The 24,167-nt window shown below is 56.1% G+C and overlaps 3 protein-coding genes across 4 annotated transcripts; 2 read left to right on the top strand and 1 right to left on the bottom strand.

Moving 5' to 3' along the window:
* Positions 1–3,823: 3,823 nt before the first annotated feature.
* Positions 3,824–8,070, bottom strand: TMEM278 (transmembrane protein 278). Of its 2 annotated transcripts, XM_086715403.1 has the most exons (3): positions 7,949–8,070; positions 6,570–6,864; positions 3,824–5,603 (listed from the first exon to the last, which is right to left on the bottom strand). In XM_086715403.1, the coding sequence occupies exons 1-3, from the start codon at positions 7,990–7,992 to the stop codon at positions 5,343–5,345; spliced, it is 600 nt and encodes a 199-aa protein (XP_086571529.1). In that variant the 5' UTR covers positions 7,993–8,070; the 3' UTR covers positions 3,824–5,342. The 2 variants fall into 2 exon arrangements, with proteins under 2 accessions (XP_086571529.1, XP_086571530.1); XM_086715404.1 differs by lacking the exon at positions 7,949–8,070 and having other exon boundaries at positions 3,825–5,603; positions 6,570–7,126.
* Positions 8,071–10,264: 2,194 nt separating this feature from the next.
* ANKRD65 (ankyrin repeat domain 65) lies at positions 10,265–14,598 on the top strand. The gene is made up of 3 exons (XM_086715409.1): positions 10,265–10,588; positions 10,731–11,265; positions 11,773–14,598. The coding sequence occupies exons 1-3, from the start codon at positions 10,266–10,268 to the stop codon at positions 12,211–12,213; spliced, it is 1,299 nt and encodes a 432-aa protein (XP_086571535.1). The 5' UTR covers position 10,265; the 3' UTR covers positions 12,214–14,598.
* Positions 14,599–16,720: 2,122 nt separating this feature from the next.
* MRPL20 (mitochondrial ribosomal protein L20) lies at positions 16,721–21,977 on the top strand. Its single transcript, XM_086715408.1, has 4 exons — positions 16,721–16,881; positions 16,971–17,081; positions 20,111–20,188; positions 21,580–21,977. The coding sequence occupies exons 1-4, from the start codon at positions 16,795–16,797 to the stop codon at positions 21,751–21,753; spliced, it is 450 nt and encodes a 149-aa protein (XP_086571534.1). The 5' UTR covers positions 16,721–16,794; the 3' UTR covers positions 21,754–21,977.
* The last annotated feature ends 2,190 nt before the right edge of the window (positions 21,978–24,167 follow it).

The following is a 24,167-nucleotide window of genomic DNA, read 5'->3' as shown; positions in this document are numbered from 1 at the left end:
GCTCCCTCCCCCGAGCCCAGCCCCTGCTTGGTCCTGGACTTCAAGGGGCCAGGGGGAAGGAGCAGCCTGTGTGGCTGAGGCAGCCCTGCCCCTGCAGCCTTGGCTCAGTCTGAAATCCCCAGGGCATCACTTCCCGGAGCTGGCCCACCAGGCCTGCTGGTCCACAAGCAGGTGGAGGGGGTTCCCTGAAACGCAAGCACACTGCTGTCTGAAGGCACTGCCCCTGCCCCCACCGGGTCCACGGAACACTCCCTCCTCCGCACAGTCCAGGCCTCTGCAGAGAAGAAGGGCCTTTTGTCCCTAGCTCACTGTGGTCATGTTGACCCTAGGGAAAAGGGCAGCTCCCCAGGCCTCTGACCCCAGCCCCGGGGCACTCTGGGCCTCAGGAGCTGAGCAGTGTGGGTCCCCACCCTCACCCAGTGGTGGTGGTGGGGGGGGGATGGGTACTACGTGCTGCTGCTGCTTATGGGTTTGTATCTCACATATGCACCCATGCATGTGCCCACCAGAAACGGGAACAGGGGCTGCTGTCGTCCTGGAATGGGGGCGTGGGGCAAGCCTGAGGCCCCCAGACCCCGTCTTCAACAGTAAGTGGGGTAGAGGGAGGGGGAGCAAGAGCCCAGAAGTTCAGCTGCCCCACCCACACATTCTTCTCGACTTAACCTGCCTGTTTGTGGTCAGGGACATGCCGAGACTAAAGGATCAGTCCTCAGGGTCTGGAGGTCCTGTTGTCGCAATCCCTAGGAGCCCAGGCCTGCTCTCTGTGGCCCCAGGGCTGAACCCTACCCAGTCCCCCTGCTGGCAACCATGGGGCGTGCAGCCTGGGCATGGGGTGGGTACCACCCTCTCTGAGTTCACCCAGCAGGTGTGAGCTGGGGCAGCCACATGCCAGAGTCAGTACTGGGGACATGCAGGCACCCTGTCCTCCCAGGGCTGCCAGGCTGGAAGGGGGACAGGCAGTGGCATGCTGGCCCAAGATGCAGGCCTGCTTATTTTCCCTGTCAGGGTAGGGCCGTGTCAGACCACATGGACAGGAGCTGCAGGGAGCGCCAAGACCCTGGGGCAGAAGCTGACTGGCGTGTGTCAGGGCAGTGAGGGGGCCTGGGGGGCAGAAAGGGTGGGGCAGGTTGTAGGGCTTGCATGGGGGAGGCAAGGGCCCATGGCACGTGCAGGGGCAAGGTTGATGCCAGGGGACTGATACGAGGCATCTAATGCCTTGGTGGCTGCCATCTCGGGTAGAGCCTAAAGGACAAGGGGTGGGAGGCAGAGAGGCAGGCAGGCATCCAGACTCCCAAGTTTTTAGCCTGTGCAGAGAGCCGCATGGTGTGCCCTTTCTGAGGTGGGACTCCAGCTTTGGTTCCCCCTGCTGGAAACGTCTGTATCAGGGAGGTGACCACCACAACCAGCCCCAGCCACAGGCAGAGTCCAGGCCAGTTTGGATTCGTGAGCAGAGAGTAGGGAGGGATGGACCAGGGTCAACACCTCGGTGGGGGCTCCCCAGTGGTCAGGGTAGGACCCAGGGGACAGAGTGAGGGAGCTTACCTCTCAGAGCCAGCACCAGGCACTATCTGTTGCCACCCAGCTCACCCACCCCAGCACCCTTTGCTTACCCCACATCCCTGGATGGGGGATGGGGGCAGGGCTTACACCGGTTGTGTGGCTGGGGGGACTGAACCCGCCAACTCCCCCTGGACCCCTCCTAGCTGCCACCAGTGTCTGAAGGGGTGCCTGCAGACACCTGAGCTCCCAGGAAGAAATACTTTGTGACTGAATATATGACCTTGGGCAGGTCCGGGAACCTTACAGAGGCCAATCTCACCACCTGTGGGGATGGGACAATGTGCCCGCCTGGGGTAATAGGGGAAGCAGACAGAGGGATGCACACACCTGTACACAAACATGCGACGGGTGCACACACACTGGCACACAGACACGTGCACTGTGGAAACTCCCCCCCCCCCCCCCCCCCCCCCGCCGCCGCCTGTAGCCAGGCACACTCTTACAGGGCAGGGGCCTGGGCACCTGGGAAAAAAGTGTTGCCCAAAGTAGAGGTCTCTGCCTGGCCCACAAGTAACTCAGCGCCTCTGCCCTTGCCTTTCCAGACTGGCCCTCTAAAAACAGATCACAAGGCCCCTTCTGTTAACCTCCTACATCCCCTCACAGGGGCTCCTTTTGCGAGTGGGTGGGGTAGACCTGGGGCTGAGGCTGGTCATCCCTGGGGCCAGCTAGAGGCCATGCAGGACCTTGGGAGTAGGCCTGGGAAGCTGGGACACACCTTAGGAACCCTTCGGGCTTGGGCAGCTGAGCTCTCCATCAAGGCCTCCCCACCCCCCCCACCCCCCCCAACAGGCCCAGCTGTTGTTTTGATGACTCTGGGGCCAGGCGGATCCTCAGGAGAGTCTTCGTCTTCATAGCCTGGCCAGAGCCTGCCCAACCCTGGGCAGGAGGGGAAGGAAGGCGGACTTAGACCAGGGGAAGCTATCCTTGGGCGCTGGGCGGCCAGCCAGGCTCCTGTCTGACTGGGTGCAAACAATTGGAAAACCCCAAGAACTCCTGCGGGATCTGAGCCAGCCACACACCGGACTCTGCTCAAGGCCATGGAATGAGCCCTGAGCCTGTAGCCTGAACCCTGATCTTTGGGTACATCTGAGTCCTGCCCCTGCTGGTCACACACAGAGCCCTGCTGGCAACACGGTATGCTAGATCCTTTAAAAGGCCTTTCAGCTACCCCTAGAATCTGGACAAATTACAAGAAACACGGTTTTTTTAAAAGTAATATCTATGCCCAACATGGGGCTTGAACTCACAACCCCGAAATCAAGACTCACGTGCTCTATCAAATGAGCCAGCCAGGTGCCCCGAGAAACATTTTTAATACACTGCTGGGCTTACAAGGAAGTATCTATCTTCAAGGCTCCCCTCAGATTAAAAACACTAAAAATAGGGGCGCCTGGGTGGCGCAGTCGGTTAAGCGTCTGACTTCAGCCAGGTCACGATCTCGCGGTCCGTGGGTTCGAGCCCCGCGTCAGGCTCTGGGCTGATGGCTCAGAGCCTGGAGCCTGTTTCCGATTCTGTGTCTCCCTCTCTCTCTGCCCCTCCCCCGTTCATGCTCTGTCTCTCTCTCTGTCCCAAAAATAAATAAACGTTGAAAAAAAAAATTTAAAAAAAAAACACTAAAAATAAAGAAATAAATAAACAGAAGAGTAACGAGCAGAAACCCAGGATGATGAAAGGAAACAGATGGGAAAGCAGGACGTCCCTGGACACAGGAAAGGAGGGCTGCACGGGCAATTACGGAAGCCTACACAGGACCCTCACAGGGCCCAGAGGGGGCATGCATCACAAAAGGAATCTCCTCTGGAGGGGTGTGTCCTCAGAATTTTCACAGGCATTGGTGCGCCCCGGGGTGGGGGTGGGGGCGGGGGGAGGCTGTCGGTTGAGCATCCACTTCCTGCTCTGGTCTTGACCTCACGGTTGGAGGGTTTGAGCCCTCTGCCGGGCTTTGCGCTGATAGAATGGAGCCTGCTTCAGATTCTGTCTCCCTCTCTCTCTCTGCCCCTCCCCCACTACCTCTCTCTTTCTCAAAAATAAATAAACAGGGTGCCTGGGTGGCTCAGTCCGTTGAGCATCTGACTCTAGATTTCGGCTCAGGTCATGATCTCATGATTCATGAGTTTAAATCCTGCATTGGGCTCTGTGCTGGCAGTGTGGAGCCTGCTTGGGATTCTCCCTTTCTCTCTCTCTCTCTCTCTCTCTCTTTGCCTCTCTCAAAGTAAATAAATAAACCTTAAAAAAAAAAGAGCACAACTTAAAATAAATAAATAAATAAATAAATAAATAAATAAACATTAAAAAAAACCACAAAGAGTCCGGGACGCCTGGGTTGCTCAGCTGAGTAAGCATCCAACTCTTGATTTCAGCTCAGGTTATGATCTCACAGCTTGTGAGTTCAAGCCCTGCATGGGGCTCTGTGCTGACAGCTCAGAGCCTGGAGCCTGCTTCCGATTCTGTGTCTCCCCTTCCTCCGTCCCTCCCCTGCCTGAGCTCTGTTCTTTCTCAAAAACAAACAAACATTAAAAAAAAAAAAAAAAGAATTTTTACAGGTATGAGCTGACAGTTAAAAATGAGGATCCATTCAAAGAAACAATATGAGAATCAGCAGAAACAACAAATAACAGATTTGGACCCCCCAAAAGTAAGAAACTGGAATTGTTAGGTACAGAATATTTAAAAACTGTATGTGAAATGTTCAAGAAATTGAAGCAAAGCTGGAATCCAAAAATTGAACATGCATGAAGATACCATAAAAAATGATGAGATTTGAATAAAAAAAGCAAGTATGACTTTTAGATATGATAATAAAATAACTTACGATTGAATGGATGAGTTGATGGGACACAAGCAGTGAATTAGTGAGCTGAAAGAAGATGAAGAAATCACCCAGAACGCAGCAGAGACAGGAGGTGGAAACAGAAAGAGAAGAACTGACATGGAAGGAGAAGGGAAAAGGTGAAGCCAGAAAGGTGTCCCCAGAAAGACTAGGTACAATGAACCAGGAGGCAGACTTGGAGACCTAGAAAACGGTTGAGAAGTCTCCAGAACTGATGAAAGATATGAATCTGTAGGAACAGGAAACACAGTGTATACCGAATGGACAAGTAAGAACATATCCACGACTAGAAACATGCTAATGCCAAAGATTGCAAAAGACAAAGACCTTAAAATTATCCAGAAAGAACAGACAGCTTTCTTAATCTGGCACCTATCTAAACGCTAACCCTGACCGCCATCTCAGGCTGAGCCCTGCAAGCCTTGGGGCTGCTGGCCATCGCTAAACTTCTGGAACCGTGTTCTTGGGTCGGTTGTGGAAGCCTCCCAGGCAAGTCTCACCACTTCTGGAACCCTCTGGAGGCCCGCTGACCGACCAGACATGGGGCCCTAAGGGCTGCCCTTTGGGAGGGAGCAGGAGCCCAGGGCAGCCAGTGACAAAAGCCAGGAAGGCCACCTTTCTCTGAGCCCGGCCATGCGCCCCTTCTCTGGGAGGCATCTCCCTCCTCTCTCCAGGCTTCCCAGCCTCTCCGCGTCAGAGGGGACTGCGGGGGTGGGGACACCTTGGGGAAGGGCGGGCCTGGGTTCCGGGAAGTCAGGTGCCATCTCGCGGCCACTCGAAGCACTGCGCACGAAGCCCCGTGGTATGCCCGCGATTTCCGAGGATGGAACCTGGACGCAGACCCCGAGCTTGCCGGCCTGGGGCCGCCTTAATGAGGGTCACGGGGGGAGGAGTTCGGGTGCCTCGCGGGATTCGGAGGTCGTGTCCTTTGGAGAGACCTCTGGGCGGGGGGTCACACCCAGGCACAGAACTGCTCTTCCCCGTCGGTGTGGCGTCCCGCCCGCCCACGGTCGCTGGACCCCGGGTGGCGGCGGGATCCAGGGGTCCAAGCTGGGGGCGGTAGCAGCGGGCGGAGACGCCGGGCCAGGCGGGTGCGGGCGGCCGAGGCAAGCACGAGCAACGGAGGCAGCGAAAGGAATCCGAGAACGATGAGCGCCGCGGCGCCTCTGTCGGAGAGCAGTGCGCGGCACGCGGGGCGGGGCGCCGGGTGAACCTGGGGGCGGGGCGACCAGTCAAGCGGGGGCGGGGCCTGGGTACAGGTGGACGGGGCGGGGCGCGCCGTCCTTGGGGGCGGGGCCCGATAAACGACCTGGGGCGGGAGTAGGTGGACCCGCCGGGGGCCTGTGGTGGTCAGTGCGAACCAGAGGGGTGGGGCCTGGGAGCCTGGCCTGAGGTCTGGCGGAGTGGGGTGACTGGGGCTGGCTGTGGCCAGGCATTTTTGAGTCGAGAATGGGAGATCCAGGGCCCAAGCGGTAAGGGCTCAAATAGGAGTCTCTTGAGGGGAGGCTCAGAGACTTGCTCCCCGGTTGTCCCATCCCCACTTTCCTCCCTTCTCTGCTCTCCCATGGCTCTTCCCTGTGTTGGCATCTGACCTCGAGCCCCTACCCGTGCCTCTCACCAGCTGGTACCACCCTCTCTTCTGTGGCCCCGCGCTCAGTCCTCCGCCCCTGCTTCATGCCTACCGAAGGAGGACACCGAACCCATCTGCCTACATCCCCCTTCCTTAGACCAAGCCTTAGCCCATTGCGCATGGGGAAACCCAGCCCAGGGCAGGAGGGGTCTGTGAGTGGCTGGGGCGGTGGGTGGACTGGAGAACTTTGATGATATCTTCATCTTCTCTTCCTGGAACCCCTCCTCTTCCCACCATGCCCAGCTGTCCAGACCCTGGTGGCCCCTGGTACAAGGCTAGGAGGCCTCAGGGAAGGGGAGGGAACTGTCCCCTCCCATGACAAACAAAAGCCCTTCTTTTGCTGTGTGTGTCTCTGTGTGTGTGTGTGGGGGGGGGGTTGGAAGAAGAAGGGGCTTTCCAGGGAAGGGCACATATGTCTCTGGGGACAAGGGGATCATGCTGGAAAGGGGCATATTCACCCACAGCCCCAGGGCCCTGCACTTCTGCAGGACCCCCCGCTACCAAGGGCCCCAGCCAGCCCCCACCCTGCCCACGGAGGGCTTAGCTCACCCTCGAGTGGCACAGGAATCCCAGGTACACGATGGCAGCTGCTGGCAGAAGGGCCAGCAGGAACACGGTTGCAGGCAGCAGCAGGTGCAGCAGGAGTCCAGCCAGGGCCTGGCCAGGCAGCAGTAGGGTCCCAAGGCCTCGGACCACCAGGCCTACCCACTGTGGGGACATCAAGGCTGAGGCCTGGCCGTCAGGAACCCTTTCCGGCAGCATGGGGGCTGTGTCCGAAGTGCTGCCTCCCTCGTCCTCCTCCATTTCCTTCTCCTGTTCACTCATGCTCTCGCAGGCAACAGGCCTGGTGTGTTCACGGAGGTAGTCAGACGGCAGGACTGAGGCCCCCAGCATCAGCCCTAAGCCCCCAGGTCAGACTCCCACCCAGACACCAGCAACCATAGCGGACCCAGCTGGAGGACAGCACCCCGGTCCAGGTAGGTCCAGCCCTGACCATCAGTCTCCAAGGCCACACCCCTGCCTCAGTTTTCCCCAATGCCAGGCTGGGCCTCTCTCTACCAGGCGACTACAGCTCTGGCTCTGGTCAGTGTCCCCAGCCAGCTCCTGTGTGTTCTGGGCAGGGCTTGCACAGCTGTCCTGGCACTGGGGCCCTCCTCCCTCCTGGTCCCGCCCTCTCCTTGCTTGGAGCTCTCCCCGCCCCCCCCCCCCCCCCCCCCAGATTTCAGTTCATAGGTCTTGACTCTGACAACTGCCCCATCAGTTACTGCTGTGTACAGGTGGCCACCCACACCGCTTCCCAGCCTTAGTCCCTGCTGGTTGTCCTCATTGCCAAATGAGGTTGGCCTCTCTCAGCCTCAAGAAAACAGGGAAAACACCGGGTGCCCACACCACAGGGCTGTGGAGGAGGCATGTGGGCAATGCATGTAAAAAGGTGCTTGGTGTAGGGGGCGCCTGGGTGGCGCAGTCGGTTGAGCGTCCGACTTCAGCCAGGTCACGATCTCGCGGTCCGTGAGTTCGAGCCCCGCGTCAGGCTCTGGGCTGATGGCTCAGAGCCTGGAGCCTGTTTCCGATTCTGTGTCTCCCTCTCTCTCTGCCCCTCCCCCGTTCATGCTCTGTCTCTCTCTGTCCCAAAAATAAATAAACGTTGGGAAAAAAAAATTAAAAAAAAAAAAAGGTGCTTGGTGTAGGACTCAGAACACAGTAGGTGCTCAATAACAGCATCCTTTGCGTTGGAGTCTCATCTATCCTGAAAACAGTGGGAGCACATATTCTGTTATTTCAATTGGGGGGAAGTATTCCCAGCTCCTCCGTAAACCCCAACTAATTTCCCCAAGTATTACTGAAATGCTCTTAACTCCTAGCAGAGCATTCAGTGTATTAAACCCCACTTATGTAACTAGCTGATGTCTAACTAACGAGTAGGTTACCTGTGAGCCCAATGAACAAGGTGTGCAGCATCAGACGCGAACATTTCCCTTTCACACCTTCTCCCACCGTTGGCTTCATCACGTCCAACGTTTCTTCTAACATTTTCCAGCGCATAGACTCCCTTCGGACACATGCGGACAGGGGAAGACGGCAGCGCGGACAGGGGAAGACGGCAGCGATTGGGCACCGCAGGTTTAAGGAATGCAAGCCTGAGACATGTCCCTGTGAGAAGGCTGCTTGAGGTTCCCTGCAGCGCATGCCAAGCCCTGTTGCCCAACACGCATGCGATTTCGTTATTTTCACTGGCACACACAGACCCAAACCTTACGGTAGCTGTTTTTTAATTCAGATAATGAATTTAGGGTAAAAAATGTTGCAAGTGATAATGTTCAGATGCAGAGTTCGGGTGGAGAGGGTACCTGCCTAATCTTTTAAGCTCCGTCCTTTGCTCGGGTCCCTCTTGCAGTCATTTGCTCACGCGGTAAAAACTCAACACTGGCTGAGCTTCCTCAGTGTACCAGGACTGCCCTAGGCTCTGCGGACGCGATGGTAAAGGCCAATGCGGGCCTCTGCTCTGTAGGGACGACTCTGTGTGGGGCCCTGACGAGCCTGCACGAGTTCACAGCTGAATGGGCTGCAGTGCTCCGGACGGACCGGACGGTGGCAGAAGCCGGGAGGACCAGCCTCGCCGCTGGCTCCCACTGACTCCTGCCTTTGGGAAGGCAGTTTCTAGGCTCATCTGGCTCTCAGGAGGTATGTGGTTTTCCACCAGGCCTCCCAGGGTGCCGGGTAGCTCTTCAGCAACGGGGTGCCCATTCACCCCCTCACCCCACCCCATGCCATTTGTCAAGCTTTTGCTCTCTTGCTCTTGTGGACTACTCAGGTGGTAAACTGTCCTCATCCACCCGGAGCATGTTGCTTCCTTACTGGCTGAATCTGTCAGCCTGTGTGATGTGCCCAAACGGAGACTTCATTCTAGAAGAGGAAGGAAAACATTTAAAATAAAGTTAACACCTATTTTTGTGGAGCGGTAAGTGCTAGGGACAAAATAAAACACGGTCGAGCTTCTCCAAATCAGGGGTGAGGCTTGAGGGTTCTCTTGGGGAGGTGACATCTGTAGAGTGACTGAGGCTCAGCCGGTAAAGTCCATATGGCTTGGGGGTGAGATGGGGCCACTCAGCTCCTTGCCAAAGGCCCGCCCTTTTGGATCTGGACCAGGAAAGGCTTCTCTGTAGGGAGGTGGGGGAAGGGCCAAGGCTCTGCCGTGGGGGACAGGGCAGGGCCTTCAGGACACCTCATCCCTGGGAGTGTGTGCGTGGGGACGGGGAGAGAGTGGCCATCCCAAAGCTGTACTGCCTCCGGCTGGCAGCTGGACAGGGGAGGCTGCAGGAGCTGGCTATACCTCGTTCTGTCTGGGCTCTGGACAGGTGGCCTCGGACAGGGATCGGGGATGGTAAGGCATCCTCAGGCCAGGGCCCCAGAGTCAAGGCGACCGATCCTGGAGGCCTTACTCAGGCCCTCTACTGCAGCACCACTTTCTACCTTCTGGACTTGGCTCTTGGGAAAATCTCTTTGCCTGGGTCCCTCCTTCTGTCCGGGGGCTCTGCCCCTTCCCAGGACCCGAGGGATTCCTACTCCCCACAGCGTCAGCCAAGTTGCCTGGCATCCATGGTGAGTCTTCTGTCCTGGCATGGCATCTGCGTGTGGGGGAAGGGTCCCACCTCACCCTGTCCCCCTCCCCAGCCTGGAATCAGGGGAGAGGCCAAGCTCCAGCCCCACAGGTGGCCGTCTTGGCCAGCGGTGAACAGGAGTGGAGGTGAGCAGCAGGGCCTGAGGGAGGGACCCAGGGAAAGGCGCGCGAGTGCCTCCCTGGGGGCCTGTCAGGGCACATCAGAGGCTGTGGGCATGTTTCTGCCTGCCTGGCCTTTGTCTCTGAGGAGGGAGCCCAGGCCAGGAGCCCCGGCGGTTGGCAGGGGAGGAAAGGTGCTGGGGCAGGGGCTGTTGCCAGCAGGCAGGGCTGGGCGTCCCCTTAAGTTGCCGGGTGAACAGGGTGGAGAAGTGGCCCTCAGCCTGGCCGGGAGGCAGCACTGCTAACCCCCACAGCTGCAGCTGCAGCCCTCCAGCTTCTGGAAGCAGACACCCCCGCCTCCACACTTCCAGGAGATTCAGGAGAGGGCCTCCAGGGCGTGGCTTGCCCAGGAACTGCATGGAGGGGATATCCAGCTGGAGGACAGGACCCCAGGGAGGACTCCCTCTAGGGGTAACTGGGAGCTGAACTCTTAAGAAGGCTAAGTGGTAGCCCGGTCCCCTGGGGAGATGGGGGGGGAGGGGTGCGGCAGTTCATATTGGCCTGGGGACATATGGGCTGGAGCTGGCCAGGGGCCTCCAGTATCCGTGAAGGATTCCTGTTCTTCTCAGATGGACTCCGGGAGCTCCCGGCCGGGGGAGCAGAACCCGACCGAGGCAGGGGCAGAGCGGGAACTGCGGTGGGTGGAGCTGAGCTCAGAGGAGGCCCTGGGAGCCCAGACAGAGGGGCCCAGCGCCCCACAAGCCTGGGGGCGCCTGCTGCACGCCGTGTGGAGGGGTCACCCGGGCCTGGTGACAAAGCTGCTGCGTCAAGGGGCCAGTGTGGAGGAGAGGTGAGCCCCGGGGCCGCTCCGAGAATCTTTACCGGGGTGGAGGAGGTGGCAGGGGCCCCTTCACTGAGCGAGGGAGGCGGGGCGGCAAGGGCGCCTCTACCCGCAGGCCCGCCCTGGTCCACGCCACCCTCGCCGCCCGCAGGGACCGCGCAGGCAGGACCCCGCTCCACCTGGCCGTGCTGCGCGGCCACGTGCCCCTGGTGCGCCTGCTGCTGCAGCGCGGGGCCGCCGTGGGAGCCGCCGACCGCGCGGGGCGCACCCCGCTGCACGAGGCCGCCTGGCACGGCCACTCGCGGGTGGCGGAGCTGCTGCTGCAGCGCGGGGCCCCGGCCGCGGCGCGCTCGCGGGCCGGCCTCACGCCGCTGCACTGGGCCGCCGCGCTGGGCCGGACGCTGCTGGCCGGGCGCCTGTTGGGCGCGCCGGGCCCGGGCCCCGCGGCGGCGGACGCGCGCGGCTGGACGGCGGCGCACTGGGCGGCCGCGGGCGGCCGGCTGCCGGTGCTGGAGCTGCTGCTGGCGGCGGGCGGCGCGGGCCCGGACGGCGCCCTGCTCGTGGCGGCCGCGGCCGGGCGCGGGGCGGCGCTGCGCCTGCTCCTGGCGCGCGGGGCCCGGGTGGACGCCCGGGACGGCGCGGGGGCCACAGCGCTCGGCATCGCGGCGAGCCTGGGCCGCACGCAGGTACGTTCCGGCCCGGCTGCGGGGAGGGCGCGGACAGGCGGGCCTCCCCCGGACAGACCGAGCGAGACTGGAGGGCGGGAGGGGCGGCGGGGAGGGGCTGCCGGGGCCCTGAAGGCAGCCCTGACTGCGCGTCTCTCGGAAGCCCGGGGAGGACGCCTGGGGGCGGGGAGGGCATTCGGACGTTATTCTGATGACCGGCAGCAACGAGTGTGTATTGAGCACCAGGAGTGTGCTTGAGTCCCGCGGGTCCCGAGGCAGCGGGGAGGGGGGGAGCCGGCTGCTTAGTCTTGGGTTTTGGCTGAGAAGTTCCAAGTGGATGTGTTGGAGTAGAGCCCCTTCAGACCGGCAGAGGTGCTGGCTCATTCTTACCAAGCGGGGAAGAGGCATTGAGAAAGAGGCTGCCAGGTCGGGGAGGCCAGATGAGGTGTGGGTCAGACAAAAGCTGTGTGGCCCCAGCCCCTCACCTGCCTGGGCCAGTCCCTGTCCTCTCCTTCCCTCCTCTTCCAGGACATGGAGGTGCTGCTTGACCGTGGGGCAGATCCCAGCCTCAAGGACAGGCACAGTCGCTCTGCACTCCACAGGGCTGCTGCTGGTGGACACCTGCCCGCTGTCCAGCTGCTAGCGGCCTGGGGAGCGGAGCTGGATGCTGGAGACTCACTGGGCCTCACACCACTGCACCACGCCGCTCGGGGAGGCCACGCAGAGGTTGCCAGCCACCTCCTAGACAGGGGAGCGCAGGTCAATGCTGCCGGGTGGCTCCACAAGACCCCCCTTCACCTTGCCATGGAGCACGGCCACGGCCCCACCGCAGAGCTCCTGCTGAGCCGAGGGGCTAGCCCCACCTTGAGGACACAGTGGGGTGAGGTGGTCCGGGACCTGGTGTCCGAGGGGGCCTGCCCCAGGCGCTGCTCACCCTTTGCAGAGAGTAGGAGTGGGAGGGGCACATAGCCCCAGAGGCCCTGAGCTGGGCAGAAGGCTCCAGGCTCCCACAGCCTTCCGAGTGTGCCAGGCTCCTCTCTTCTGGGCCGAGACTGCCTGCCTGGACAGAGGGGAGGACAGCTGAGAGGTTCCTGGAAGAGAAGGGGGGCAGTGGCTTGAGCTCCAGTAATGGGCCTGGGACTGCCCCACTGCCCCCTAGGGGGCACATCACCCCTGCAGCACTCGTTAGCAGAGAGACTGAGTTGTGGCAACAGATTTGACTAAAACCTGACAGTGTCCCCTGGGTCCATCATGGGGTTGTCACTCTCAGCTGCTCTGTACACGGGGATTATCTTCCTGTGTTTTGTTAGATCCGATATTTGTCTGTTGGCACCCATGTGTTACAGGGCCGAACTAATGGCCCCAGCTGTTTCCATCTGCCCTGTGATCGAGCCTGTACTCAGAACTGCTGTCCTCTGTCCACACTCAGTTGATATTCCCCCCTGTCCTAAATTATCTAGGGTCAGGTACCTGTCAACTAGGGACAGGCCCCATGCACCAACGACCACTGGGATTATCCAACCAGTCAATTCTAAACTGCCTTCCTTGCCCTGCCTTGCCTTTCCTGTGGGAACCCCAATAAAGGCTCTGGCCGGAGCTTTCCCCTTGCTCCCGCTTTTGCCTCCAGAGGACACTGGTGCCTCTCTCTGCGGCCCTGTAGGGCACGGTGTGCCCTCTTCTCTCAGGAAATGCAGGTAATAAGAAATGTACTTTCAATGGCATCAGCCTCTCCCTGTCATCACTCAGCCGTCTCCATAAATTAAAACTCCTGCGGTACAATTGAAACAGAGGGACGCTTGTCTCTGACTGTCCACCTCTGTACCCTCATAGAAAAATCACCACCATTGTTCGATTTAAAACTATAATTTTCCTGAGAGAACATCTTTTTCAAAAAAAATCTTTTTTTAATGTTTTACTTTTGAGAGAGAGAGAGAGAGAGAGAGAGAGAGAGCGCACAAGCTGGGGAGGGTCACAGAGAGAGGGAGACACAGAATCCGAAGCAGTCTCCAGGCTCCAAGCTGTCAGCACAGAGCCTGACGTGGGGCTTGAACCCACGAACACTGAGATCATGACCTGAGCTGAAGTCGGATGCTTAACCGACTGAGCCACCCAGGCGCCCTGAGAGAACAGCTTTATAGGACAGATTTCATTTTTGGAAAGTGAGAGTTGTGCCAAATTAGTGCCCCTGCCATGGAAGTGTTTGGATTTACATCTAGGGCAACAGGAAGCCTTGAGGGAATTTGTGTGAATACGACGTGGTCTGATCTGCTTAGGAGCCTGCCATGTACAGAGTGGATTGTATCTGGGGAAGGAAGATACAGGGAAACCAGTGAGATGGTGGCATGTTAGCGGGGGTGGGATAAGCCTCAACATCAGACTGATTCTGTGGGAAGAGCCCCCTGGACTTGCTGGCAGGTTGGACATGGGGGGCCAGAGAGACGGAAATAACAATGACTCCTAGTGAGACCTAGGCCTGGGGTGGAGGGTGGGTGGTAGGCTTTTTACTACGTGAGGAGGGCAGACACCCAGGAGATGAGAAGGGGGGGGGGGGGGGGGCCGGAGGGACGTCTTCAGGATCCTCAGTGAAGATGGTTTTCAAAGGTGCAGGATGGCCCTACACGCGGCTGGCCGGCACAGCCTGTGGGCTCTACCCTCAGAGCACACTGGGCACTCAACTGCCTCTGACCTCCTCCACTGTGCCTACCATGGCCAAGCCTCGCCTGGAACGTCACGTTGCCCCAGCCAGGCCAGCTTCGAGCCTAACTGGTCTCCCTGTTTGAGCCCTTGTCTCCCTGCAGTCTGTTTGCAAAACGGCAGCTCTGAGATTATTTAATAAGTTGGATGATGCCCGTCATGACTTCACCTTTCACGAGTGTGAAAAACAAATGTGTCATATTGACGCGTTCAGATGCCCTAGCAACCTCACCCAGCTCCCGTACTCTCTCTACAATGTGATTTCCATGTTTCTCCCACGAAAATTAATAACAGAAAACCTCACTAAAATGTAGTTAGGAGGTTCGGTCAGGGGAGCTCTCAGACCTCCCACTCCTCCTCAACTGCTGACCGAAGAAGAGAGGGACTCTGCAGGTGGATGCTACTTCATGACCCCAGCTGAAGAAAAAAGGATTTTCTCATCTCCCCAGCAACAGCTCAGCCAATGAGAAGCCATTATACTTCAGACTCTCAGTTTACTCCGGTGGACTTTTTGTTTGCAACAGTTCCTCCAACTGCCACTTTCCTCTAGAAACCAGTCGCGTGTGGTTGTCGCTCCAGATTTTCCAGTAGTTTGCCTGTCCCCATTGTAATTTTCTTCTATTCTCAAATAAACCCATTTTTTTTTTTTTGCTGGTAAAACTGACCGTTTTATTTTTAATATTAACACTACCATCCAGAGTTGGAGTCAGTGCCTCTGCCCCTTGACGTTGAGTGAACTTTTGTGACTATTCAAGCTGCCAGAGTACTGCTGAAATGATGCTGTATGGCCCTACAGGGTGGGCCAAGAAGGCGATAAGGCGTCCGCACCACCCTGCGCTTCAGGCACCATGCAGGGAATGACTGCCCTGAAGCCACCATGCTGTGAGGAATCCCAAATGCAGCACGGTAGCCAGAACATCAAAGTCCTTACATGACCAAGGTCCTACACATCCTCACCAACTTCCATCTCCTGCCTCTGATTTGCTCGCTTTGATTCAGGGATCCCTGGGATTCTCATTTGCCCCACCCCCACCACATTGGTTGGTTGTTTTTTTTTTTTTTTTTTTAGTTTTAATTTAATCTCTACATCCAACGTGGGGCCCAGCCCAAACTCCTGACCATGAGATCAAGAGTCACATGTTCCACCAACTGAGCCAGCCAAGCACTCCTAACATTTTTGCTGTTGTTGACCATACCAGGTGCTCTCCTGCCTCTAGTCCTTTACACCTGCTGGCTCCTCTGCCTGGCAAACTCTTCCCACAGATATCTGCTTGGCTCAATCAGTCACTTCCTTCTTAACACTACTCTCTCACTGCACCCTCTAACACTATTTAAATTTGCCCCTCCCAAAGGGGAAAGCTCTTCTTTAAGTAGAGTGCCAATAACTATAGGAAGAACGATGGGGTCACAAAATTAACGATGAATGCTCCAACAAATGAATGCAAATTAAAAAGTTTTCAAATGTTTATTTATTTTTGAGAGACAGCGCACAAGCAGGGGAGGGGCAGAGAGGCAGAGAGAGAACCCAAGCAGGTTCCAGGCTCTGAGCTGTCAGCACAGAGCCCAACTCGAACTCACAAGCCGCAAGATCATGACCTGAGCCGAAGTCAGCTGCTTAACTGACTGAGCCACCCAGGCGCCCCAGGAGTTATTCTTCCCAGGAAGAATAATCTTAAAATGGAAAAAACTGTGGTTAAGCAACTGACTTTGGCTCTGGTCATGATCTCACGGTTCATGGGTTAGAGCCTTGCTTCTGGCTCTGTGCTGACAGCTCAGAGCCTGGAGCCTGCTTTGGATTCTGTGTCTCTCTCTCTCACTGCCCCTCTTTTGCTCACACACGCACACACACTCTCTAAAATAAACATTAAAAATTTAAAAAAAAATTTGAAAAAACTGTAAACAGTTGGTACTATGGGGTAAAATACCTTGGGGAGTTAGAAGTAGTCTTGCAACTTTTCTGTAATTTCAAAAGTTACAAAGAAAAAAAGGGAAGGGGCGCCTGGGTGGCTAAGTCAGCTAAGCACCGACTTCCGCTCAGGTCATGATCTGGCTGGCTGCTGGTTGGGCTGGAGCCCTGCGTGGGGCTCTGTGCTGACAGGTCTGAGCCTGGAGCCTTCTTGGGATTCTGTGTGTCCCTCTGCCCCTCCCCTGCTCGCTCTCTCTCTCTCAAAAACAAACATTAAAAAAATTTTTAAGTTACAAAGAAACTGCATGCTCCCATTCTGCCCCCCCCCACTTATTTTTCAAATTAATGGTAATATAGTGGTAAAATATACATAAAATTTACCATTTCGTTTCAATTTTAGTATATGTACTGCTGAAGTAAGCACCCATTTTGACCATTTTAAAGTGGACAATTCCATGGCGTTTAGCATCTTTACAACATTACGCAACCGTCACCAGTATCCAGTTGCAGAACATTTCATCACCCCAAAAGGAAAACGTGCCCACGGGCGGCCACTCCCCATCTCCACCCCCCCCCACTCCACCCTCCCACCTTTCCGCTTATTCTGGGCAGTTCCTACGAGTAGAACCATTAACGTTTCCTTTCTCCACCGCCCCTTCCGCGCCCGACGCGCTGCCGTGTAAAGACTGGGAGCCCCACCCCTTCGGCGGCAGCCAGCCCCCGCGGAGGGCGCTCCGCAGCAGGCCGTCCGAGCCCCCAGCGACGCGAACTGTCACGCACGGGAACGCGCACAAGACTCGGCCCGTGGGTGAGAGCTCTGGGAGCGCTCGCGGCGCCCCGGAAGTCCCCTCCGGGCCGCCGACCCGGAAGCGCTCGGGCGCGGCCACCGCTTCCGCCGAGGGCGGTGCGGCGCGTGCGCGGCCGGGCGCGGGCGCCGGCCGGTGGGTGCCATGGTCTTCCTCGGCGCGCCGCTGTGGCTGCGGAGCCGCCTCACTGACCGCTACTGGCGGGTCCGGGAGGTGCTGCAGCACGCGCGGGTGAGTCGGCCGCGCACGCCCCGCGTCCGCCGCGTCTCCTCCCGGCCCGGGGCGCGCTGACCAGCCTCCTTTTCCGTTTCTTCACCCAGCACTTTCGGGGAAGGAAGAATCGGTGCTACCGGCTGGCGGTCAGAGCGGTGACCAGAGCGTTTGTGAAATGCACGAAAGCGCGAAGACTGAAGAAGCGGAACATGAGGACAGTAAGCGCGGGCCCGGGGAGGCTAGGCTTGGTCGGCCCCTCCCTCCCTCCCAACCCTTCCTCGTGGCGCCAGGAGAGCGGCGGTCGCTGCAGGGAGGAGGCTGGACTCTCCGCCGTCTGAGAGCCATTTCGAACCCAGCGAGACAGGCCTCTGGGTCCTGACCCTCTCCGCTCCCCACCCCCCATCCCGCCTTAGGGGATGGCTTCTCCGCCCTCAGTACCACCGCCGGTCTCCTCGTTTCTGTTTCTCTCGCTTCAGATCTTTTTTTAATGTTTATTTTTGAGACAGAGACAGAGTGTGAGCAGGGAAGGGACAGAGACAGGGGGAGACAACAGAATCCGAAGCAGGCTCCAGGCTCTGAGCTGTCAGCACAAAGCCCCACGCGGGGCTCGAACTCGGAACCGGGAGATCATGACCTGAGCCCAAGTCGGAAGCTTAACCGACTGAGCCCCCCCCCCCCCCCCCCAGCGCTCCTGTTTCTCTCACTCGCTCCACGTCCGAAACCCGGCAAATTCTGGCCACCCCACGGACCGAATCTGGGATGTCCGGGAGCTCACCTTCTCCCCACCCACTCCCACTTGGGCCCGTGTCAAAGCCTCCTTGTCCGTCTCCCTCCTTCCACCAGCCACCATTGTAGTCTCTACTGCTCCCGTCTCTCCTCTGCTTAAAACCCTGTGGTGGCTTCTCACCACACCCCTAATGAAAGTCGTCCCCAGGCCGACTTGGTTACTGAGACCTTGTTCCTGGCCACCCCGTGTGGCTCACCTGCCCCGGGGCCGCTCTTGGCTTCCCATGCGCATCTGGAGGCGGCCAAGCCTGCTTCCTCACAGGCTGTTTGCACTTATGGTTGGTTTCTTCTGCGCCCTGGGTCCCGCTTCACTGCCTGCGGTGGGCGTCCCTAAATCTCGTGCACTTAGCATCCAATATACCACAAATTTGACTTGATTGGTTATTGCTCCCAGCCCCCAAATGTAAGTATTAGGAGGGAGCTTTGTGTTCTTTTGAATTCTGTAACCTCCCGCCTAGATCACGAACACTTTGCAAATATTGCCTGAATGAATAAGGGAGAGGAGAGAATTCTGACCCTTTAAAATCGGAAATGCCCCATTAACTGTAGGTTAGGATCACAGCATGATAGACCATCCCTGCACATGATGGCCTGGTGTGCAGGAGTGGCCTCTGCATCCCAGCTCTGTTCTTTGTGTCTTTTATTTTCTCAGAGTAGTAAGGTGGTGCTTCCTGTGACCTTGTGGGTATCTGGCCAGGCCAGATTGCTGCTCATGGGAGCAGAGGTTCTCCTCGTGGGGCGGGGGCCCGGTACCGCAGCAGCCTCACATAGGAACATGGTAGCAGTGTAGACTCGCAGGCCCCACCGCACCCACTGAATCAGAAACTCTGGAGGTGGGGCCTAGAAATCTGTTTTAACAACCTCTAATAATTCTGATGCACATTCAAACTTTAGAACCACTGAAGTAAAAGAAGAAAATGGACTTGAGTACCATCTTAAGATTGAGTAAAGAATGCCTTAAGAATCTAATCCCCCCTCTTTTTAAGATTAAAAAAATAATAACAAAAGCAAAGGTAAAAAAGATTTATTTTTAGAATAATCGGTACACCCAACGTGGGATTAAAACTCACAATCCCAAGGTTGAGAGTTGCATGCTCCACTGAAGGAGCCACCCAGTTGCCCCACAATCCAAGCCCTTGTTTAACAGACCAGGTTTGTTGTTGATGCAGAAACTTCCACATCACTCTGACTTACCTTCCAGATCATTCTGAACCTAACCAGCCTTGATTTCCCTGCAGTTTTCAGACCTTTTGCTGTGCCTGGAACCTACCCTGCTGCTCCATGCCAGGAGGGTCCTCTGTGACGCTTCTCCCTCCCTCCAGCCCTGCCCCTCCCTCAAGACCGTTTTCCATCCCCCTCCGTGAAGCTTTCACCTCAGGTTTTTCATCCCCACCTGGTAGCACTGATCTCAGTGGCTGTTGTAGTTCATCGGTGTGTATCTTTTGTACACTGAGCTGTGTCTGCCACAGAATCTTTTGCTCATTTTTGTCTTCTCGGGGCCTAAAAATGTGTATTGAATTAGTGCTTTATACCGTGGGACTTTCTTTTTATCACTTAGAATCTTGCATTTGAACAAGGAGCATCAGCCTTTGCTGGCTGACTGTACTACAGCCCAGTGTGCCTGAACAGAAAGCACTGCTTTTCTATTTTAATCTTTTTTAAGTTTGCTTATTTTGAGAGAGAGCACAAGCAGGGGAGGGGCAGAGAGAGAGAGAGAATACCAAGGAGGCTCCTTGCTATCAGCGCAAAGACCGATGTGGGGTTTGAACTCATGTACTGTGAGTACTGTGAGATCATGACCTGAGCCCAAACCAAGAGTCCGATGCCTAACTGACTGAGCCCCTCAGGCACCGCAATTTTTCTATTTACTTTTGCAAAAAAAAGTTTACTTTGACTTTTAGTTGACTCAGAACCTTTGCTGGGAGTTGTGGAGGTAATGCACAACCAGTTCTTTTTAAATTTTTTATCTTATTTTTATTAAAAAAATATTTTAACGTTTATTATTTTTGAGAAAGAGACAGAGTGCGAGCAGGGGAGGGGCAGAGAGAGAGGGAGACACAGAATCTGAAGCAGGCTCCAGGCTCTGAGCTGTCAGCACAGAACCTGACACGGAGCTTGAACTCACGAACCATGAGATCATGACCTGCACGGAAGTCAGACACTTAACTGCCTGAGCCACCCACGTGCCACTAGTTCTTTTTTTAATTAAAAAAGTCATTTGAGAGAGAGAGAGAGAGCGCGCGCGCGCGCGCGCCCGCGAGTGGGGGAGGGGCAGAGAGAAGGAGACAGAATCCGAAGCAGGCTCCAGACTCTGAGCTGTCAGCACAGAGCCTGATGCAGGACTTGAACCCACAAACCTCAAAATCATGACTAGAGCCGAAGTCAGACACCAAACTGACTGAGCCACCCAGGCGCCCCTGGACAACTAGCTCTTAAGCATCTCGATGTTTTCTTATTTCAGCTTTGGATTAATCGAATTACAGCTGCCTCCCAGGAACATGGCCTGAAGTACCCAGCATTCATTGTCAATTTAATTAAGGTATGGTTGAGGACATGGTCTGTTGAGATCTACAGAAAGTGGCCCAACTGGTGTGGTCCAGTACAACGGGCAGCGGAGTGTCAGCCCCCTGCCGAGTTCTCAGCTTGGAGTTTTGGCAAGTTTAGGGACTCCTCACAACGGCTTCGTCTTTGCCTGGCTGGTAGCAGAACTGGAAGTAGGGCAGGTGGTACCAGGACATGAGCCCTCATGTTTCCCCATCAAGAGAAGAAGCAGAAAGCTTGGCTTTACTTTAAAGTGTAACTTCAGAGTTTTCCACTGAAAGATTTCCGATGAGGAAGCAGATGAATTTGAAACTCCCGGTGTGAAACAGTAGGGTGGTGGTCTCGGGCAGGAGAGATTAAACATGTGTCACAAAATCTTGGTAATTGTTGAATCTAGTGATTATGCTAATCCCTCTCCTTTTGTTTGCATTTAATTTTTTTTTTTAAAGGGGTTTGGGTGTTGTGCGTCTAGCGCGTAGCACGCCCTGCCTTTGGTACTTTGCAAGGATCCTCATGCGTGACATCCCCATTTTACTGACAAGGAGCTAAGGCTCAGGACGGACTATGCCCAAGGCGCACAAGGCCCAGGTAGCAGAGGAGCCACCCCTGCGTAGTTGGGTTGATCCGCAGGATTATCCTTTCTTTTGCTCTTCAAGTTCGTCAGTTTTCAGAAGTCACCTGCAGTTTTACCCGATAGGTGGGAATTGGGAATGCCTGGTTTTGTTCCTGACTCCGTGCTCCCATCTCACGTACTTCTCTGTGTCTCATTTCATCGTAGAATGAGAATTGTGATATCCTCTTTGAGGCTGACTTAAAGGGCTACCCCAGGCCAGCAGTCATAGCTCTGTCTGGGTGATGGCCGTTGACCCTAAACAAGGTTTTTGTTAGTTTGGTTTCTGTTTTTTAATTTTTGAAAGGGAGTGTGAGCGAAGGAAGGGGCAGAGAAAGAGGGGGACGGAGGATCTGAAGCTAGCCCCTCGCTGACAGCAGTAAGCCCAGTGCAGGGCTAGAACTCACGAACTATGGGATCATGACCTGAGCTGAAGTTGGACGCTCAGTCACCCAGGTGCCCGCCTAAACAAGGTTCTTAACTCCATGGCTGGCACCAGGACTGGGTGCCAGCATTCTTGTCCACGTACATCACCTCTTGCAGCGATGCCTTCCCCTGTCCTAGTCCACATTTATCCTCCAGCATCCTGCTTTGATAGGATTGGCCCTGTGCTCTCCACCTCCTCAAACAGACCATGTGTCCCAGGACAGAGGCCGCCCTGGAGCCATGCAGGATGTGCTTAGCAGCAGAGACCATAGGACTCTCAGCTGCATTCAGTCTTGCTGCTTTTCACTGAAACACATTTCCGATGCTGACACAGGATTTGATTTTCTTCCCAGTGCCAGGTGGAGCTCAACAGGAAAGTGCTCGCGGATCTAGCCATCTATGAACCAAAGACTTTTAAATCTTTGGCTGCTTTGGCCAAAAGGAGGCGACAGGAAGGATTTGCTGCTGCCCTGGGGGATGGGAAAGAGCCCGAAGGCGTATTTTCCAGAGTGGTGCAGGATTGCTGAGCGGGATTCCGACATGCATGCTTTCTGCGTGCTCTTTGCAGCGGAGTGTCTTAGGAAAAGGTTTTTCCCCCTGATGATCACAGCAGCTAAAATAGGAGCTAAAAACTACTTGTCAACAGTGTGTGATCAGCAGTTATATTAATTTGCATTTCAGTAAAAGGTGTGTAAGGCCCCTTCTTCCCTCATTGAGACAGATAAATAAAGCTTGTGTGGTGTGGTGTTCAGTGTTCTGAGTTGTGTTCTCTGGTGTAAGCACACGTGCTATGGGTGCCCCGTGGGAGACTGCCAGGTTGAGGGGTTCAACTGAGCCTGTGCTTCTTCTCGGAGCCTGAGATCTCCTGTGGGTAGTCTGTTCAGAACTCAAGCCTCAGAACCCCACTCTGACCCTGCCCAGGCTTAACCTTGTCTTCTACCCTTCCAGCCCTCCCCTTGTCTTCAGTTTCCAGCAGGGACCATGGTGCTCAGCTCTTGGGCCACCTTGAGTGCCAGTTTCAATTTCCCTGCTTGCTTCCTCACTCTCCAGCCCAGTAAGAGCAGCAAGCTGGGTGGCTCTCCCTAAGCACAAAGTCAAGCCCAGAACGGGTTCCCAACATGCCAGCTATCTTGATGAGGAAGAACTCACCGCAGCTCTAACTCTGCATGTCCCTTATGTCCGTCCACTGCTGACTGCTGCCTCGCAGGTGTATCTGCCTCCCTGCTCAGGCCCAGGTCCCTCCGGTTACCCTCTTGGTGAGCAGAGGCCACCCTCAGCCTCTCTTGCGTGTATTTCACATTCCCCTCTTGGCCAGCTCTCGTCTCCACCTCTTGCTTCCTGCCACTGGGTCTACAGTCGGCCCATCAGGCCTAGGCAGCTCTCACCAAAGCCATCAGGAACCAAAATCCAACACATACAGTCAGCACTTGACCCCCAAGGACCATGGACTCCCTCCCCTCTTCCCACGCAGTCTCCCTTTGCCCTCTGCCTCACCCTCCCATGCGCTCCAGCCCATGGGAGTTCTTCAGGCCCACAGTAGCAGCGGCTGTCTGCATTTACCTGGCAACGTACACCTGCCTACCCAGACTGGGCACCCACCTTGCCCCCACTCCTAATGTTCCCATGATGAGCCCTCCATCCTTTGCTAGTAGTCCCCTGAAAGTCCTTCCGGGTTCCTGTGGACTCAGCACCCACCTCCAGACCCACAGAGAACCAATCAAGTCCTGACCGCCTACCACCTGGCGATCTCCTGAATCTGTCCACTTTACTTCATCTTATCTACAGGCCAGCATTTCTTCTGGCTTCAGTTACTGTACTCGCCTAACAGGCCCCTCCTCCTGGCTCTTGGTGTCTAATGAAGGCCACCGGACCATTTGGAGGTGCGGGGCTGAGTTGTTCACGGTCTCTTGCACCCAGGGTGCTCAATGTGCACTAGTCAGTAAGTGGGTTTTGAATAGACAGCAGGGTGGAGGACACACAGGGCCCTTTGGTGTGTGGGGCTGAGCTGCGTGTGCAGTGAGCTGCTGCCTCAGAGCTGCCTGCCTTTGCTTTTGCATCTCAATAAAGGAGCATGGGCGTGTGGTAAACAGCCGTGGGCGGCCCCCAGCACCCACTCTCCCCCCAGCAACAGGATCCCGGTTTCCCCTCATGTAAGCCTGGGTGCATGGCCTGGCTCTGACTGGCTAGAGCCATCAGCTTTTCCTTCGTTTCTGGCCACTACTTAGGGGATGGAAAAATCACCCAGGCAGTACCAAAGGGAAACAAGCTGTTTCCTGGAGTTTCCAGACAAGAAAAAATTCCTCCTTTCCTGAACAGTGTGAGGACATTCTGGAGCTGCCAACATGAGGTAGGGGTGGGTGAGATGAGAAAAAGGCTGGATCTTGGTTGGCACTGTTTGAGTTGCAAAATCAAGTTATCACCAGGGGTGAAAGCCAATGGTGGCCTCTGGGTTTGAGCAGTTTGAGGCGAGGGCAGTGTCTGCACCTGCCCCACCCCAGCTGCCCCTCACCCAGGCTTTCCCAGCATCCTCACGTGGGTTCTCGCTCTACTCCTGGTAAAAGTTTCGGTACAAATCATTTGTTACTCCTCTGGTTACTCCTCTGGTACAGATGCGATAGCAGTACTGCTGTCAGATGACGTTAAAAAAAAGAAAAAGAAAAAAAGATAAAAACCCTGAGAGAGCTAGGAGTAACTGATGAGGAAACGGAGGTTCAGGATCAAGAGGGGTTCACAAATGCACAAACCCCTTCGAAGGCCCCCCACCGGAAAATAAAGTCCAAGCTCCCTCCCACCCTCCGGGGGCCATCCACCCTGGCTCTCTTTCCCCCGATCCCGGGAAGAACTAAGGCCTTTTCCCATGCTCCGCAGAAACATCGAATTCAACGTTTACAGTTACTTTTCCCGTGGCCCCCGTTTGGAAGGCAAGAATTTCAGGAATCTG

The sequence above is a fragment of the Puma concolor genome, chromosome C1, assembly GCF_028749965.1.
Source record: "Puma concolor isolate L17-30 chromosome C1, mPumCon1.1.hap2, whole genome shotgun sequence".
Classification (NCBI taxonomy): domain Eukaryota; kingdom Metazoa; phylum Chordata; class Mammalia; order Carnivora; family Felidae; genus Puma; species Puma concolor.
This window is presented reverse-complemented; position numbering and strand designations above follow the sequence as displayed.